Below are 17,979 nucleotides of genomic sequence, written 5' to 3' on the forward strand. Positions count from 1 at the left end.
TGAAGGAGGAAGCGATGACACTGGTCCTTGCATCCATCCACTGGATAGATCATAGCTAGTAGTAGGACCACATACAAATCCTGGTTACACACCTCCAAGCATCCCTCCCCTCCCCTCCCCCCCCCACTTTGGTTCACAGCTGGAGTGGTCAGAGTCTGCTCCCTCCTCTAAGCTGTGTAAACCTCTCCCCTAGCACCAGCATAGGAAAAAGGGCTTTTCCAACAGTGTCATTAGCTGGTGAGAATGCTTCAGCTCTGCCCTGGCCTCACCAGCTGCAGCATGTCTAAGAAAAGAGACCATACTTTACCTTTGCAAGGGCTTTATTGGTTCACTAGAGAATGGATTCTCCTCTTATATTAAATCACTGAGAACAAAGTTTATTCACTATGGTTAATTTGAGTGTTTGGAATATTAGCACTTCACAATGAGTGGAGATGCCATCACCGTTGTCATCCTTTTCCTTCATCACAAACACTGAATTTTAAGAGGACCAGAAAAAAAAGCAGCCTCTTTATAAATGCATCAGCCACCTACTCGAATGCAGGAGACCTACAGCGAGCTTCATCTCCTACTCTGGGCTCCTGAAGATCAGATACATGAGGGATAACCTGCAGGTTAGCTGGTGACTTGCCCTCACAGTAAGGAAATACATTTTATTGCCATCAGGCTGTAGCTAGATGCTGTCCAGGCCTGAGGGGGAAGTTTAGTGACCAGGTTCACCACAGCAGGGGAAGGGATCTCACCTCTTAAGAGGGGCCTGGCTCCTCCACCAAGTAACCTCAAGGGAGGGCAGCTACCCTTCCCCCATTTAACGTCACTCATCCTGGCCCAACTTCCTCTGCCCCTAGCAAAGAGGTAGGCGTTGGGTGACTGGCCCCTCCCGGGGGCTTTCTAGGCAATAAGGGGATATAGGAAGTAAGGGGGAAGGGAAGACTTACTCAGCTGTTACTTATCTTGAGAGACTTTCCATGAGAGTTTGGCATAGAGCCTGATCTTTACAGGTGTTTACCAGGGCCAAAATTCGAACAACTAGTAGCTTCAAAAACTTTCCCTAGGTTGTCAGTGACACAGAACAAGAATGCACTGTTTGTCAGCCATAAAGTAATGAGGGAGGTTTCTCTTTCTTTCCTCTTGGAGAACAGACTGATTAACCCAGTTCCAGGAAGGGAAGCCTGCAGCATCATCTTACTGTCACTCCATGAAGCAGAACAACATTCACAGCAGCACTTCATGTTGGGCAGTTGATGCTGCAGTACCACCGCTGTCAGGATTGCGTTCCATATGTCTCACTGGCTCCCTTTAAAAAGGACAGAAGGTAGACCACCATTACACTTACAGTGAGGGCAAAATGGGCAGACCCTAGGTTAGGGTAGTGCACTAGCGTCTCACGCCTGGAGACCAGCATTGGAATCCTGCCTTGATCTAGTCAGCCAAAAAAGGAACCTTCCCACAAGAAATCTGCTCCCTGTGTGTTTTAGATAAAGGATAATTAAGTTGTGGCTTTTCACAGGTGAGTCCAGCTCACGCATAAGCATTTCCAACCAAATTTAAGCCGCAGGGCAAAAATCCTGCCCTCCACAGCTTGGGTGAAGTCCTATTGAAGAAGACAAGGAGGCAGCAGAGGGCAGACATATACTCTTGGAGAATAGAGATACTAGGAACAGCCCAGCCTCACACCTAGATCCCAGAATTGTTTATGGTGCTGGCAGTTAGGAAGCTAATGTCAGTTACAAACAAACAGATACTTTGACCTGTGAGTTCAGATCAACGGGAATTGTTTGTTTGGTCACTTTTCAGAGCAGGATCACACTTAAGTCACCCGTGGAAGGGTTTGGGAAAAAGGAACATTAATCTTTACCCCAACATCTTCGGCTCACAAGAGGCATGTGCCTAGGGTTACAGCTCAGGACTGAAATACAGTAAGAGCAGGTTGAAATTTCTCCCACCCCTGCATCAGGAACAAGATCATGTTTCCTGGAGGACAGACACTGGATTCTAGGGGCTTGGGTTCCACCAAGAAATAAAACTGGCCCTTTTGAGAAGTCCTGTCCTCCTCCACCCCCTCATCTATGAAACACTGCATTTGGGATCTGGATAGAGCTAACTCAGTGGTCATCTGGCTGCAGATAACCATTTCCATGGATAAACCACAATGTCCGGGAGGAGGGGGGAGGAAGGGAGTGAACTTGGCTGCAACTAGGACTAACCACACCCAGCCATGCTGCTTACCAGTTCATAATCTTCTACGTATTTGTATTTCTTCTCTCTGTAGTAATATCTCTTCTTCATGAAGTACAGAACCACGATGTCACACAGGACTGTTGCCTAGTTGAGATCAAAGATCTTGTAACTGTTCTTACTTCAAGGCAAACAGATATTAGTTTAAAAATCTGTCTCAATAAAGACAACTTACCACTCCAAACAGTGCTAGCCCAGAGCCAATGTTAATCATTGTAGGAATTATATCAAATTTTCCTGCCTAACAGAGACACAAAGTGACAGTTGTAAGCATTTTTGCAGACTCTGAAAATATTTAGAAGCTAATAAAGGAGTCAGCCATGAGACTGCTCAAGAAACAAAGAGCTACCTTTCCAAACACCATGATATCAAAACGGATGCCGTAAGCCTTAATTAGTGTCCGCGAGTCAGTGCCACTTGCGTCCTTGTAGTATTTTGCAAATCTGAAGAACGAGTGTTTTAGAGACTTAAAAAAAAATTAGGATTTACTTTCTGTTCCACCCGATCCCACAGTTGCCATTAATTTTACTCATATTGGCCAATGAACAGATGAGCTTGTATTATAACAAGTACAGAAATGACTGTTCACAATTCCACATACCATGCAATATCCATCAAGGAGAATTGAGAGAGCCTTAGACAGAAGTAGTTAGTGGCTGGATTAGAAGAGCTGGGTTTGGAAAAGTTCTGAAGCACAGGCGGGAGGAGTGGAAAAGGGGAAATCCACGTGAGATGGTGAAGTTAAGCAAGACAGTAAAAACTAAAGTTCCCACTAGTCACTTTCCAGGATTTCGTTTGGTGGCTGCTGCTCTTTATAACCAACCTTGGATACCTCTTGGTGCAGTCAGAGCATTTCAGACGAGTAATTTAGTTTCCAATAGGACAAAGTGGGAGTGAAAACATCAAGAGGGTTTTAGTTTACAGATTTATAGCAGAGCCACCCAAAGGATCTACTAAGCTATATACAGTCTGATGTGGGAGGTACAGAGGATTTTTGCAGGTATGTGATTTGCTAAAGGAGACAGATAGTACTTCAAACTTGAATGAGACTTGCTTAGTGACAGTACTTGGAGCTACAAGGTTGCACCCCCAGAAGTAATCTTCTTAGCTCATGCAACACTACTTGCATGCAGACGTTTAATAGGGGAGAAAGAGGGAGATCAGACTTACTGTGCCGTGTGATTTGCTGCTTCACGTGGACAGAGAAGAAAGGACGGAAGAGAAGAGGAATGACTGCTATTTGGCTACACGTTTTTCCATAATAAGCACACACAATGGTAAGTGTCAATGGCCAAGTCTAGAAGCAGTTTACACTCTGCATAGCTGGACCAGCCTGTTCTAATCAAATAGGCTAGTGTACTAGGGCTTGACAGCATTTGGAGTTTGCTAGACGTGGAGGCCTGCAGGCCTTTTAGGCTAAGCGTGAACAAACAGGGTCAGCTTTCCACAGCAAAGCAGCCTCCCGTGACAGATTGTCTTCTGTTTACATGAGAATCTCTCCATAAAGAGTCTTAGCCTTCATGCTGACACATCATAGTCTTTAGGCAGTCGACCTTATGCCAGAATTTAAGATTCACAAATTTTCAAGTTCTACCAGATATACCCTCTACGCTAGCGGGAGTGTTTTGTAACCTTAGTGACACAGCGGACACAACTTGAGCCAGCACACATTATGGTTAGTGCTGTAACCACAGTAACCAGCCAGACATTGCTCTTGCCAGTGGTTTAAGCTGGCCCTCCAGCCAGGTCCAGGGCTGTGATCTCATTGATATAGCTGTACTGCTAAACAGCCCTGGTGTAGACACAGCTATACTGGCAAAATGGAGGGAGAAGCAGCTGAAACAAGCCACAGTTTTTCTTATCATGAATCTCCCAGTTGCATCCACACTAGGGGTGCTTTGCCAGCATAGTGGTATAGCTATATTGGTTAAGTGCTTCTAGTAATTGTCCTCTTGTAACCAAAGTGAAATACTATAATCTAGCTGTACCTACACAGTCCAGTGGGCTAGTTCTCTGCACCCAAACTCTAAATAATAGGGGATGCCAGAGTTCATTATCCCACATGCAGATCCTCTGGGCACTCTAACCTCCTATGAAACACAATGGGAGAGCTGCCCAGATTTTCATAGGCTGCACTGCTACAGACGTGGTTCAGTGCATGTTAAGCTGAGGCTCTGACCCACCCACTTAAGTCACCATATCTCCACTGACCTCAGCATTGCTACAATGAGTTATAGCAGCTGAGGATCTGGTCCACGGTAAGGGGGACTCTTTGGTGGTCATAAGACAAATTGGTTTTTGGTAGCTAGATCATGACATTAACTGGGGCAGAAAGAGTATCACAACCTGGTTCCCAAGAACTCACGCAGTTGTACTAATAATGTGGAGTGAGTCATAATGACACCACAGACTCTGTTACTCAACCGAGTACCTGAAATTATATCCAGGTGAGACTGTGTGGTCAGAATCCTTGTTGTCAAGGCGACGGAAGGTGTATTTTGGCACACAGTAAGAAGCAGATTTGTCAAGGTCACAGTTCCAGTTGATCTGCACCCCCATTACTCCACCCTGCACAGCACAAACAAACAAGAAGGCGCACACAGAGCGAATGTATCAGACGGGGTAGCTTAAACTTGCTGGCCAACCTGTCAAAGGGATTTCTTCACATTGACCTGGACACGCTTGTTTAGAGAAGAGCATATCTGGTTTTGAGGTACACATCAAGATTTGCTTCTCATCCCACTGCAGATACCCCACTAGACTCAAGCTCACACATTTGCCAATGTGAAACTTGTAATTCAGGAGTGATGTGTGTATCCTCCAACTTCCTACCCACAGAATAAGCTGCTAATTTCCAGCCTATAAAAAAAGTCATCAGCAAGAGAAACCAGGATCTAGTTTATTAAAACAAACCAACCAAAAACTACTTACAGACAGTGTCTTTCACTGAAAATGCAAGACTTTAGAACTGTCTCAGGCACACAAACCCTTTCCACTGTAAGTGGTGCACAGTCCCATATGCCAGCTGAATTGTTTACCAACTTCACTTCACCTATGCTGAATGAGCCCTTGTTCATAATACTGCAGAAGCGTTTTCATGAGTGCCACGCAAGACAAACAGAAGAGAAGTTAAATATTGACGAAGTAAAGTTAAAATATTCCCTATGGCCCTGGAAAAAAAAGCCTTCCAACTGGCAGCCGTTTTGCTTGTGCTGGCAGCCATCTAACACGTAGCAAGTATTACGTTCTGAGGCAGCTGAAGAGGCTCCATAACAATGGCTCCTGTTCCTTTGCTGCGTCCTTTCATTGAACAAACACGAAAGGGCAGATCTACACTTCAAACGCTGCAGCTGTGCCCCTGTAGCACTTCAATGAAGATGCTACTACCCTGACAGGAGAGCTTCTCCCGTCGGTGTAGTTAATCCACCTCCATGAGAGGTGGTAGCTATGTCGGGGGGAGAAGCCCTGCCGTCAACAGAGCGCTGTCGCCCCCGGGGGCGGGGCGGTATAACTGTGTCGCTCAGGGGGGTGGATAACTGAGTAACATACCCATGTAATTTTATAGTGTGATCTGGCCTAAGTGAGGACAGAATTTCCACATACCTCAACAGCCATCTCCTGAAAATTCTGTCCTGCAGCTTCAACTATTCGACGGATTCGGAAGATTGGGCAGAAGGGATCCGTTTTAGGGTCATAAATGCAGGTCTTGAGGTAAGTGGTACTGATAGAGGGCAGAATATTTCGCCTGAAGCGGCACGGAAGAAGAGACGAGACGTGTTACGGCAGCCCTGTGCACCTGCACATCCTCCTCCATCCCAGCCCACAGAGCTTCTCAACACCCTGTTCAGCAGAGAAGTACTAGCCCCAGTGATCACATGAGCACCTCTCTGGGACACTTACCTGGTGAAGTTGAACTTGGGATACCAGATATTGTTCTTCACCAAAATGGTGAAGTTCTCAGCATCCTTTAGGAAAGCCGGCCTATGAAACAATTGGAAGATTAAAAACATTCACCTTTGCAGTGTCCTTACACAGCATCTCAGAGCACTTTGTGAAGCCACTTATCCAACACCCTTGCAAGGCAGGTAAGTTACACCTACCTTACTGGTGGGTAAACTGAGATAGAGGAGTTCCTATAGCAGTGTGCACGTTATAAAGCTAGACAGAGGGAGTGGGAGTGAAATGGGATCATAGGTGTCACGAGTTTGACTCCTGGTTTACTTTTCTAGCAGCACTGGATTAGACTCCTTAGTCTACACAAGGGGATGTGTTAGTATTAGATTTATGTTGTGGTAGAAGAGTGCACTGGACAGTTCCTGTAATCTAAAATTGGGAAGTGGCCAGTATGGAACTAAGGCTACGTCCACACTTATGAGCTAGGAGTGTGATTCCCCACTCGAGTGAACATACTGCATTAGCTCTCATCAACCTAGTACACTCAAACGGTACAGGAGCCGCAGTACCATGTGCTAGCAGCCCCCAAATAGGTACCTATGAGGTCTCAGCGGGTTTGTACTCAGGGCAGCTAGAATGGTCCCACTGCTTCCCAAGCTACGCTATTCTCTTTAGCGCACTGCCTCAGATGCCAGCCGGGACTCACACCTCTGGCTTGTATTGCCACCCGGCTGGAAGTTAGTGTCAGCCATTGCTTTCCATGTTACTCATCCAACTTGAGGAAGCATCCCACTGTGCCGGCAGGTGACACCCTCTGCCATGCAGTTCTGAGATGCCCCAAGGCTCATCTGACAGTTCTTTTCAGTAGGCAATGACTGCTCTCAGCTCTCTCCCATTCCTGCTTACTGCCATTGCTACAAGTGCACCAAAGCCTCCTTCAGCCATGGTTTTCAAACTTCCATGATTGGACCACACAGTAAGAGCTACTGCCCAGAGACCATCCCTCCAGTTCAGGGCTGCCAGCCCGCTCATCGGGGTAAACAGAATGTGGCAACAGACAGCACTCACTTAGGTAAACGAGTGTCATTCTCCACGGGACACCAAGCATAGATCTCACAGGTTTTGACAGAGGTGGAGTACTTCCTACACTTCCCAGTCTGGACTCCTGGAGGAACATGGGAACAGAGTTAATACCTGGGCATCGAGAGCAGCATGGCAACATTCACACAGGCTCTGACACACAACCCTCATCACCCTGTAAGGCGCTAACAGGCTGGATGGCTTAGCCCCACATCATGGGGAAAGATCAGCAACAGAACCCCCTGGTAACTATACTAGTTAGGGATAGCACCAGTGTAAACCTGCCTGTTAGCGGAGGGCTAACGCCCACGGCAGCGGGGTTAACATTAGCAGTGGGTCACCTCTGAATAGTCAGCAGGAAAACTGGCTTCTTTGCCACTTGGTGAGACTCTGGTAACAGCTTGTTCCTATGGTATGTCTAACCTGGAAACCTCAATACTGTCCTTGAGAAACTCTGCCAAAATCGTGAGAGGCCAACCCAAGCCCACCAGCCATGTCTCCATCCCAGGCCATAACGGGAAGAGTCTGATTAATTATGGTGCCATTTTAAAACATCAGTCTGATACCCTGGAATTTTCTTCTAGCCCTTCAGTTGCAGTGTGTTTTACTGTTTAAATGGAACATGAAGCATTATGACCACCCGCCATCTAAACAGCATCTTGTTAACCTGGTAAGTGGATGCCGACTTCTGAAAGCAAAGGCTGTGCATAAGGAAAGCTAACTTGACCAGAGGGGAATGACTAGCACAGCAGAGATTTACAGCTCCCAATAAACTTCACTTTATGGAGTTCAGATCAGTAACGTTTCTATTTTCATGTGGTACTAAAACACTGATCCCTTTGTGCTCCCTTTTGTGAGGCCTCTCGTTTTGCTTACAGAATAAAAGCCAAGGTAATCGGACGAAACACTGCTTCCTCTCCTGTACTAGTGACAACACAACCTCTTAGGTGTCCCGATACAGTGTACATTGGTTTCATACCATTGCTGTGGGTGCCTATGTATCCTGCAGTACAGTCCTTACTGGAATTACACACCGTTGTCTTATCTGGAAGCTAGAGGGGAAGAATTGTTACTGTAAGTGACAAAGATGACTTGCCATCCTCCCCCACTTCCTTCCCCGCCATGAGATGGGAGTTACTCCTCCCAGTTAAGGATTAGACTCTTCCGGAGATAAAGTATAAAGGAGACTACCAGATACCGTACCTACCTCAGGACAATAGCCTTGTGTCTGATTCAGTGTGATTATCAGGTTTGTCATGATGAATAACGTATTCTCTCCCTGAACAGGCAAGACAATCAATGAGATTTATGGGTTAGTTCTAAGCAGCGATGCTCTGGAAAGCAAGAACCTCGCTTGATCTACATTAACAGGTTCTCAGGTGGCACTGTAGAAAGCTAGTGTTTGGAGAGAGCACACACACTGCTATTGTAATAGGGTGTCTCAGGCATCACTTGAAGAATCCTCATTCCTTAGGACAGAACACTCCTGAAGGAGTATAACCCTTTCTACCGTGCTCTGTCCAGAGATTCACTGAATCCACACTATGAAAGTTAAGGACCCCTCCATAACTCTCCAATGGTGCAGCTCTAGTGGGGTGGCACTGGCACAGACAAGGCTCCCAGCAGTTGAAGCAACAGCTCAAGTCAGGTGTAATGAAACAAGGAGATGACATGTCACCCTTGAGGAGTGGTTCTCAACCTGTGGCCCATAGGCTGCTTGCAGCCCAATCAGCGACACAGTTGCGGCCCATGTGGCATCCTCAGGGCCATACAGGTAGTGTGTGTATATATATATATATTTTTATATTTATTTTTTTTATTTATTTATTTTATGTGGATGCAGCCCACATAACACACAGAAAGCTGCAAAGCGGCCAGCAATGGTAAATAGGTTGAGAACCACTGCCCTAGATATTAGTTTAGCACCAGGCTGAACACCTCGAGGGCCGTTAACATTAGTATGTAGATCTGTGACGTGGCCAGAGGCAGCTACTGCTAGAACATGCTGGGGTTTTCATACGAGTGTGCAAAGAGGACCGCTGGCCACTGCCAAGTGAGATCCCAGTCCTGCAACCTGATCCACACAGGCACAATGCTCCTGAATGCAGCACCATTGACTTCAATGGGTCCTAGTGCAGACAGAAAGCTCTCAAGTGCATGGATTAGCTGGCATGATCAGAGCTCGCGGCTTTAATCTCTTAGTGTGGAGCCTGTTCCAGCTTTAGTGCTTTTGTACTTTTCCACCTGCAGCCCTTGACCTCCCACCTGCATTTCTTTAGGGCACAAGCCCAAAGGGCTCAGATTCTTTTCCTTGTTCATGCACCAGCAAACTAGTCTTAATTACTTAATTGGCAAGTTCCCACTAAGGCAGCTCTGGCACTTCTGCACCAGGTTTGCTGTGGACAGAGTCATTCCAAGGCTGGCAGGCTGTAGGTGTCCAGGGAGAGTTGAAGGCCAAGCACTGCCCACTCAGGACATACAATGGCAGCAGACTCGCCTCTGCCAATCAGTAACTTCCAACAGTTCCTGTTTAGTTCCGGATCAGGCTATTTGAGAACTGTTAGGACTGTTGAGCCTGAGAGAACACAGTGTTTAACTTTGGTCTGTTGGCTTTTAAACAAACAAAGCAATACAGAAGTAGGAGAGACAATACCTGGGTCAGTACTGCAGCTTTATCTAGAGGCTGCGGTATTCCCCTCCCCACCCCCACACTGAGACAAGTTTCATGCTCAGGACGCACAAGTGCTGAGCACTCTTAGACCCTGATGAAGTCAGTGGGAGTTGCAGATGTTTAGCGCCTCTGGAAACCAGGCTAATAGCCAAATGCCTTTTTCAGCCCAGTAGCTTTGCTGCGGCCACACAGAACGGGCGTTCCAGAGTTGAGGAACATCTGTCTGCGAGAGACGTCCGTTTGTTGGCAAAGCCCTACCAAACTGTGCCAGAAAAGCCCATACCTGAGGTGGAATAACATAGTCAGCCACATCCCAGACCCGGAGTCCCAACTCCGATGTGTTTGTCATGGTTATTCCCTTCACCTTGGTGGTAACCGAACTGACCACATTGTCTGTTTCTTGGTAGCCCTTTTCCCACACAAAGACCCAGCTGCAAAAGAAAGAAAGTTCATCAAGGCTTCTGCACTGAGACACCTTTAGAGATCCCAGCAGCGTGACTGGGAGCCTGGAGGCCTGGGTTCGATTTCTAGCTCCTTAGGTGACTTTGGGAGAGTCTCTTAGGATGTGACTCATTTCCCTCCCACCCACCCCCCATTTGTAAAATGGGGCTAATAGGGACCCACTTTGCATGGGAGGACAGCCTCAACTAATGCTGTAATTTCCACCCCCCGCCCCGGTCACCTGCTTTGTGGGGTATTATATAATTATTGGATCCTTCAGCGGTGGGTTTGCACTGGAGGTTTTCACAGGTAAGTTTTAGGGCCAGGATCTGAAATGAGAAGGGTGATCTGGCAGGCCCCAGCCATTATTTGAGGTGGAGATGACAGATACACTCACAACATCGAATGAGAATGAGCTGCAAAGACTGAAGCAGAGAACAGCAGACACTTGCGGGCTTTGGTATCTACACAAGCCCCACCTCCCATTCAGCTCTTACTCACCCTGGTATAATGACATCAGTGGAGTTACTCTTGCTTCACACCAGTAAGGGTGGGAGCAGAATCAGGCTGACAATACATATGGGTCCTATGTGCTTTTCTCATCTGACAGGATCATCTATTTCAGGAGAGCCCCAGTGAGCATCTTGCATTTACCTTTTATTCCTCCGCCATCTACAGATGTCACTACCTGGTTTGACCAGTCCCTTAGCCCCATTCAGGCAATGTAGGGGCCTGTTCTCCCTGTACTGGGCCTTGCTGTGTTTCCAACCATGAAAAGTGGGTATAAAAAGGGACTGCTACCAGCTGAGGGTTCTCCACCCACTTATACCAGGGGTAGATCGCTCACACACACATAGATGCTCTCACACAGGGTAAGTGAATGCATGAAGCAGTGGAAAAGTCAGGCCCATAGATTTTCCTTAAGGGAGGTCATTTAAAGTAATACTGACCAGGGTGATTGGATTTAAATCATGATTTAAATCACGAGTCAGGAAGACTCGATTTAATCATGGATTTCTACATAAAAGTGCATTCTGGAATATGCTGCTCAGTTTCAATTTTGTTTCTATTGCCTGTCCCTCCCTTCTCACATTTATCTCCAGACGACTTCTCCTTGTTCAGAGCTATTCCGCCCCCAACAATCTTCTATTCACTGAACTTTTTGAAACTTTGCACTTTTGGAGAGGTAAGGGCAGGGCCGGCTCCAGACCCCAGCGCGCCAAGCGCGTGCTTGGGGCAGCATTTTGCCGGGAGGGTGGCAGGCAGCTCCGGCGGACCTCCCACAGGCATGACTGCGGAGGGTCCGCTGGTCCCGCGGCTCCGGTGGAGCATCCGCAGGCACGCCTGCGGGAGGTCCACCAGAGCCCCGGGACCAGCGGACCCTCCGCAGGCACGTCTGCAAGAGGTCCCCCGGAGCCACGGGACCGGCGACCGCCAGAGCACGCCCTGCGGCGCGCCGCCCTGCGTGGGGCGGCGGAATTCCTAGAGCTGCCCCTGGGTAAGGGATTGACTCTGGGCTTGGCTACACTTACAAATTTGCAGCGCTGCAGCAGGGTGTGAAAACACACCCTCTGCAGCGCTGCAAATTGCGGCGCTACAAAGCGCCAGTGTAGTCAAAGCCCCAGCGCTGGGAGCCGCGCTCCCAGCGCTGTCTGTTATTCCCCACAGGGAAGTGGAGTACGGACAGCGCTGGGAGAGCTTTCTCCCAGCGCTGGCGCTTTGATTACACTTAGCGCTTCAAAGCGCTGCCGCGGCAGCACTTTGAAATGCAAGTGTAGCCAAAGCCTCTGTGTACACAAATTTGCAGAGGAACAACAGGGTTGAAGACTGTTCTTTCTCCCCTCTATATATTGTTTATTTAAAAACATTTTTGCTGTTAACAAGGATGTTATCTCCAGAGACACAAATCCACAGTTTGAGAACGGCAAAACAAAGCATCTCTGACGGTATCTTCTAGACTGAGCACTGAGTCCCACTGGGTAGATAGAAAGATTAACCTAAATAATCTATACAGAAGCCCCTGGGACCCATAAAACTTGGTCTCTAATCCATGAACTATTGGAACTCATTTACAAGACTTTTCTTAAACATTATATGAATATATTGTCTCATACTATAGAATTAATAATCCCTATTCCATGATGAGATAGCTTTGAGCTGTAATGTATCTTAATTAAAACGATCTTTTAGATAGGTTTTTTCCTCAAAAAGCATTTTATCAAAAAAAAAAATCAGATTTACATTAAAAAAAACCCTTTTGTTTTATTTAATTAAAAAATGATTTTTATCCACCCTGATACTGACATTACCTTAGTACATCAAGGTAACAGGAAATTTGATCTCTCTTGCAGTTTTTGAGAACTTTAATGTTGCCAACTTTTGTCATTAGCCTTGGGATATTTGGAGTTTCTTAAAACCCCCAGCTACTGGACTCGTGTGATTACCTGAGAACCTCAAAATTTTAGAGAAAAAAGTCTAGTCCTCATGGTTACAGAGAAAAGCTTGAAACCATGAACTCTAAGAGCTTAAAAAAAAAAACAGAAAGCAAATGAAGAGCCCACATTTTGTAGTTTTAAAAACATCATTATTTCTAAACCAATCTCATAATCTGTGGGAGTTCGCTCGTCATTTTTAAGCACTGGAGATTGGCAGTACTGATACTGACTAGTATGAAGATTAGCTGGGGGACAGGAAATGTCTCAAACATGTGAGAGGAGGAAGTTAGCAGTTCTTGGTTAGAAAAAGCCATGTAACAAGCCACATTGAAGACAACACACACAAGATCATCCTGTACAGTGATCTCCTGGTCCAGCCTCTAGTGCCAATTCCCAAGACTCTCATACTGTAAAAGGCAGATGGCTATCCCTCAGCCCGATATGCTTCTCTCCTTGTACGAGGCACAACAGTTTAGCCTACGAGTCAGGTATTGAAAATTCAAGCCCCTACGAGCAGCTTTGGGCATTCCATTCACAACACTTCAGAAATCCCACAATTCAGAACAGGCACAAGGCCATTCTCTCTAGAGAGTTTCTGCTCTGTCACTTGGAAGCCATTTTATGGGGCTGAGACACTTATTTAGGGAAATCCAGTTTAAGATCCTTTCAAAAGGCCTGATGGCTTCCCAGGGTGTCTGAGCCTTGACAGCTAAGGACAGCCCCATTAAAGGGAGCTGGCACTAGAAGTGACACTATCCATGAAGAGGAGCTACCTTAACTCAGAAACACCAGCAATAGCCAACAAGCTTAGGGTCCAGTTGAACTCCCAATACAGTCAAGGGGAGTCTTTCCATTTGCTTTAATGGGACTGGATCAGGCCCTTAAGTTAATTGCATTAGGGTCTCCATTCTATTTTTGGAGATTTGTTCAGCTGAAAAAGGAACTAGATGGGCTGAGGTTTCTTTCCACTTTACATTTAGTGGGCAGATGGGAAAGGACTTTGGGGAGGATGGCTGTGGAGAAAACCACTGAGCTGTGGTAAACGAAGAGCTGACAACAAGCCAAAAATCTCAGAGGTGAAGAGCACAGTGAGAAACCAGATAGGAAGAAGCCAAGTAAGAAATGACCTCAAGTTTTTGTAAGAAAGAGCAGAGATGACAGCACCAGCATTTATCCTTGTGCATGGAAACCGGCTGGTCTCCTCTCACCCAGTCCAGTTCATATCAGGAGTAACTCTAGCACAGTCAGTGGCATTACACACACAAGACTGCGGAGAGAGGAGAATCCGGATGCCAGCAGAAGAATCCAACCAAGTCACAAATTAATGCCACTTTACCATTCCTCTGTTATGCAGTCAAGTCCCCCAGAGACCTTTTGGTGCCCCATAGAAGTTAAATCAATACTGTTAAAAAGACATTCCAATTACATATCTTATCTCTCTCCTTTAAGGGCTTGTGACATCCGCATTAAGTTAAATTTCTCACTATCATCTGATGTCCATCTTCCTGTGATATCAGCTATTTAAACAACAGTCAAGTGACACGACCAAAGTTTCACAACAGATAACAGAGAGAAATGCCGATTCGATGACAGAACAGACAGTTAAGAAGACACTGATGTTTCCATAAGGTGTATGCAGTGTTGTTGTAGCCATGTCGGTCCCAGGATATCAGAGGGACAAAGTGGGGGAGGTAATATATTTTATTGGACCAACTTCTGCTGGTCAGAGACAAGCTTTTGAGCTAACACAGAGCTCTTCTTCAGGGCTGGGAACCATTCTCAGAGTGTCACAGCTAAATAAGGTGTCAGCAGTTCAATACGAGACCCTGAATTTTTCAATCTATTAGCATAACAGATATTAGATATGTAAAAACTATTACCTTTAGTCTAATACTCCCCATCCAGTAGCAAAAGGTTCTGTGGCATATTGGAATGCTTTATCCAGCCCAGTTTTAAGTAAAGGCCATTCTATCACTGTCCATGTGACACTCACTATTATTAGTAATTCCTGATATTCACCTTAAGTTTCTTAGCTTGATTTCACTCCATTACACCCAAAAAAAACCCCACACCCTGGTCTCTAAATAATTCCTTTTCTGTTCCCAGTATTTAATCCCTTGAACTTCTTCTAGGGGATAAAAACCACAATAGCTATGTCCCTCATTTATTGGGACTTACAACTGCCCCAAGAAGATAGTCAATGAAGTCTGAACTCCAGGTTTTAATATATTTCAGACCCTGCTGAGTACTCAAGTCAAGATACTTTCTTTTATTAGCCATTTTCCCCTGAGTATTGATGACCTGGGCGACTAGCCACTGTGACAACTCCGTAAACATTAAGTTCCAGGATCTGCATGAGTTCATAAGATCACTTGGTCAAAGGCCCAATCCATCAGGTGAGCTTTACAATGGGAAACTTCAGGGCACCAACTCTGTTGTGACAGACAAGACGAGCAAGGATAAGTTCTCTAGGTAAGAGCCCTCCACTGCAGACATACCCGCCTGCTATAGGAAACTAAAGAGATCAAAATCTTCCTTCCAGCTAAATCCCTACGTTTGCCTTAGAATCCCAGAGTTTAGTTAAAAGAACAGGAGTACTTGCGGCACCTTAAAGACTAACACATTTATTTTAGCATGAGCTTTCGTGAGTTACCTCTCACTTCTTCGGATGTTTAGTTAGTTTGAGTTAGCGTCAGTTACAACACAGGGCTCAGGAGCCATCTGCACCACAACCTGCCAGGCTTATTTCCCTTGTCTTGTGGGCAGGGTCACTTTCCTTGTTGCTGCGCATCCTGGCACCCAAAGCATTGAGTCCAAATAATTAGGAGGCAGCGCTGGGGTGCTCCCGTGCTATTACGCCACCGCCCAGAGACCCCGATCGGGAGCAGCACAAGCAGAGGCCAGGCAGCTCCCAGGGCAAAGGGGTGGAAGACACGAACGCAGAACCGAAGTTACACAACTCTGTGTCCCACACGCCCACTGCCTCCAGCCCTTGCTTGACCCCAGCCAGGGGGACCCGGAACACTGCGCACCCCCCCGCTAAGTCACCAGCCCCCCATCAGCGCCCCCCCCCCGGAATCCCCTTTGCAACACACAGCTGGGATGGGAGGGTCCTGTTTTCTCAACAGCGTCATCACAAATGAAAGTCCCTGCGGGGGGGGCGGGGGCGGCTCGCGCCGGGGGGTGCTCCTCGAGCCAGCCCCGGGGCAGGGGCGCCCCGCCGGCGCCCCCCAGCCCCGCTCACCCGATCACGTAGGCCAGGATGGCCAGCTGCACCGCCCGGTTCACCAGCCCCACTTTGCGGCTCTTGATCAGCACGATGCGGGGGGTGTCGTACTCGAAGAGGAAGCCGCGGAGCGCCCCGCAGCACGCGCCGGAGGCCATGAGCCCGGCTGGGGCTGCAGCCCGCCCCGCTCCTCCCTCGGCCGCGGGCTCGGGCTCGGGCTCAGGCTCGGCAGCTGCTGCACATGCCGGGGCCAGCGCCGCCCGCGGAGCCCTGGCTCGGGAACTCCCGCCCCCACAGCTGCCCGGCCCCGGATTGACAGGGAGCGGGCACCCCCTATTGGAGCAACCCCGCCACGGGCCAACCCCCGGCGGGCCACGGGCTGACCCCGCCCCGGCTCCCCTGCTAGGGTGGTTGGGCGTTAAGCCTGGGGGCTGCTGCACCCCCTGGCTGGAAGCGGGTCCCATTAGATCCGGGCTTTACAGTTTGGGTCAGGGGCTCCCAGCACCGCTGTTCACAGCCCTTTAAATGAAGGGGGGGCGGGGGGAGAGCTGTGGATTGCCAAACGCATGTTCAAAAATCATGCGATTTAAACAAATAATAATAAATTTTGGGTCCTCTTAATTGGCCACCTGGCTTCTGAGCCTTTAGGGAGCGCTACGTGTTTTCGAGCTTTTCACTACAACCACAAGGGCTAGAAATGCACTTTTAAAAAACATGAAAGCTGATCTTTCCATGCAATCTCGGATTCCAGCCGCTGGGGAGTTTAGATAAACACTGAATACGGTGAGACTCACGTCAAAATGACGAAAGTTGGCAATGCTGATTTAACACAGACAACTTTAATCCCAAACATTTGAGTTAAGTAGCTGTATTAACAAACAAAAACAAAGTTCTCATCCGTCTGAACAAAAATCATTTCCTTTTCAGCTGAATTGGGTTTCACTTGTGCAATGACTTTGATATCATCGTCCTGTCATCCATAGAGCCTACCCTGGACAATATGGTGGATACAACCTTAATTTCTAATTATTATTTAACCCAAAGATCTCAATCAGGACTAGCCCTCCCCTTGTGCTAGACAGATGGTGGGAGTACTACCAGTGTTTTAGTCAGCTAATTTTTCTGAGGAATTTGAATCATGTTCTAGCCACCTCCTACCCCAAGAAAAGACTCAACTAGAAACCCCTGAGGTGTTTAGCAACCACGAGCATGGAAATAGATACAAAAGAGAATTTCGCAATGAAGGCAAAGGGGACCCCACTACACACTAGGGTCAGATGACCAGGGCAGTATCAAAGGTTGAAAGAGCAAGTGGGGGGGAGGTGACTGTAGAAAATCAGGCCAGATTAATGGAGTGGCGTCTTCAGCTTTCAACTGCTGCTGACCGAGTTTTAAACAGCCAAGACATAACGGCTTCTGGTACACGCACGCACGCCCCGCCCCGCCCCGCCCCGCCCCGGGTCAGATTCTCCCGACCGTTACCCTGTGCCAGCACACCGAAGTCAGAGGGTTACTGGGAGGAAAGTGAGAGCAGAATCTGGCTGAGCGGTTACATATATCTAGCAAGGCCCCAATTCTGCTCCCATTTACAGTGAGGACAGAACTGGGCCCTAGATGTCTTAGGCTCACCATTTATCTCTTCCCTTAGATCAAATCCTTTACTGTATTTTTTCCTCTCCTACAAAATGGATCAGAAGTTCCAAACAATTGAACCACTGTGTGATACCAAGCTATGACGACTAGATGACCTCCTGAGGTCTCTTCTAACCCTAATCTTCTATGATTCTATGAGCTTTGAAAGTGGCCACGATTTGCTAAGGACAGCAACAAAGAGCTCACATTCCTGCTGACACTCAGCTGCCCAGATACTATGGCGATGGGGTTTTCGAAATATGGGTAGCAATAATAATGATTTTCATAATAGTCCAACAAAGCACTAGAGAGGGGAAGGGGATTGGCTGGGGATTTAACGTACATGCTACTGCAAAAAAAAA

At 47.3% G+C, this 17,979-nt stretch overlaps 1 protein-coding gene across 1 annotated transcript; it reads right to left on the minus strand.

The window, feature by feature from the left end:
• Positions 1 to 302: 302 nt before the first annotated feature.
• P2RX4 (purinergic receptor P2X 4) lies at positions 303 to 16,237 on the minus strand. The gene is made up of 12 exons (XM_044990223.1): positions 16,004 to 16,237; positions 10,167 to 10,314; positions 8,420 to 8,491; positions 8,192 to 8,264; positions 7,201 to 7,297; positions 6,139 to 6,219; positions 5,842 to 5,983; positions 4,670 to 4,806; positions 2,588 to 2,681; positions 2,414 to 2,479; positions 2,230 to 2,325; positions 303 to 1,297 (listed from the first exon to the last, which is right to left on the minus strand). The coding sequence occupies exons 1-12, from the start codon at positions 16,141 to 16,143 to the stop codon at positions 1,265 to 1,267; spliced, it is 1,179 nt and encodes a 392-aa protein (XP_044846158.1). The 5' UTR covers positions 16,144 to 16,237; the 3' UTR covers positions 303 to 1,264.
• Positions 16,238 to 17,979: the final 1,742 nt, after the last annotated feature.

Source organism: Mauremys mutica, chromosome 16 (assembly GCF_020497125.1).
Source record: "Mauremys mutica isolate MM-2020 ecotype Southern chromosome 16, ASM2049712v1, whole genome shotgun sequence".
Lineage (NCBI taxonomy): Eukaryota > Metazoa > Chordata > Testudines > Geoemydidae > Mauremys > Mauremys mutica.

What these genes read in the sequence shown, in the direction of transcription:
- P2RX4 (XM_044990223.1), bottom strand. Translation starts at nt 16,143, where the DNA reads ATGGCCTCCGGCGCGTGCTGCGGGGCGCTCCGCGGCTTCCTCTTCGAG. An exon ending in CACAAGGCTATTGTCCTGAG is followed by an intron (nt 8,265 to 8,419) that starts GTAGGTACGGTA and finishes CTTCCCCTCTAG; the next exon opens with CTTCCAGATAAGACAACGGT. An exon ending in TCACCTGGATATAATTTCAG is followed by an intron (nt 2,682 to 4,669) that starts GTACTCGGTTGA and finishes CTCGTTCTTCAG; the next exon opens with ATTTGCAAAATACTACAAGG.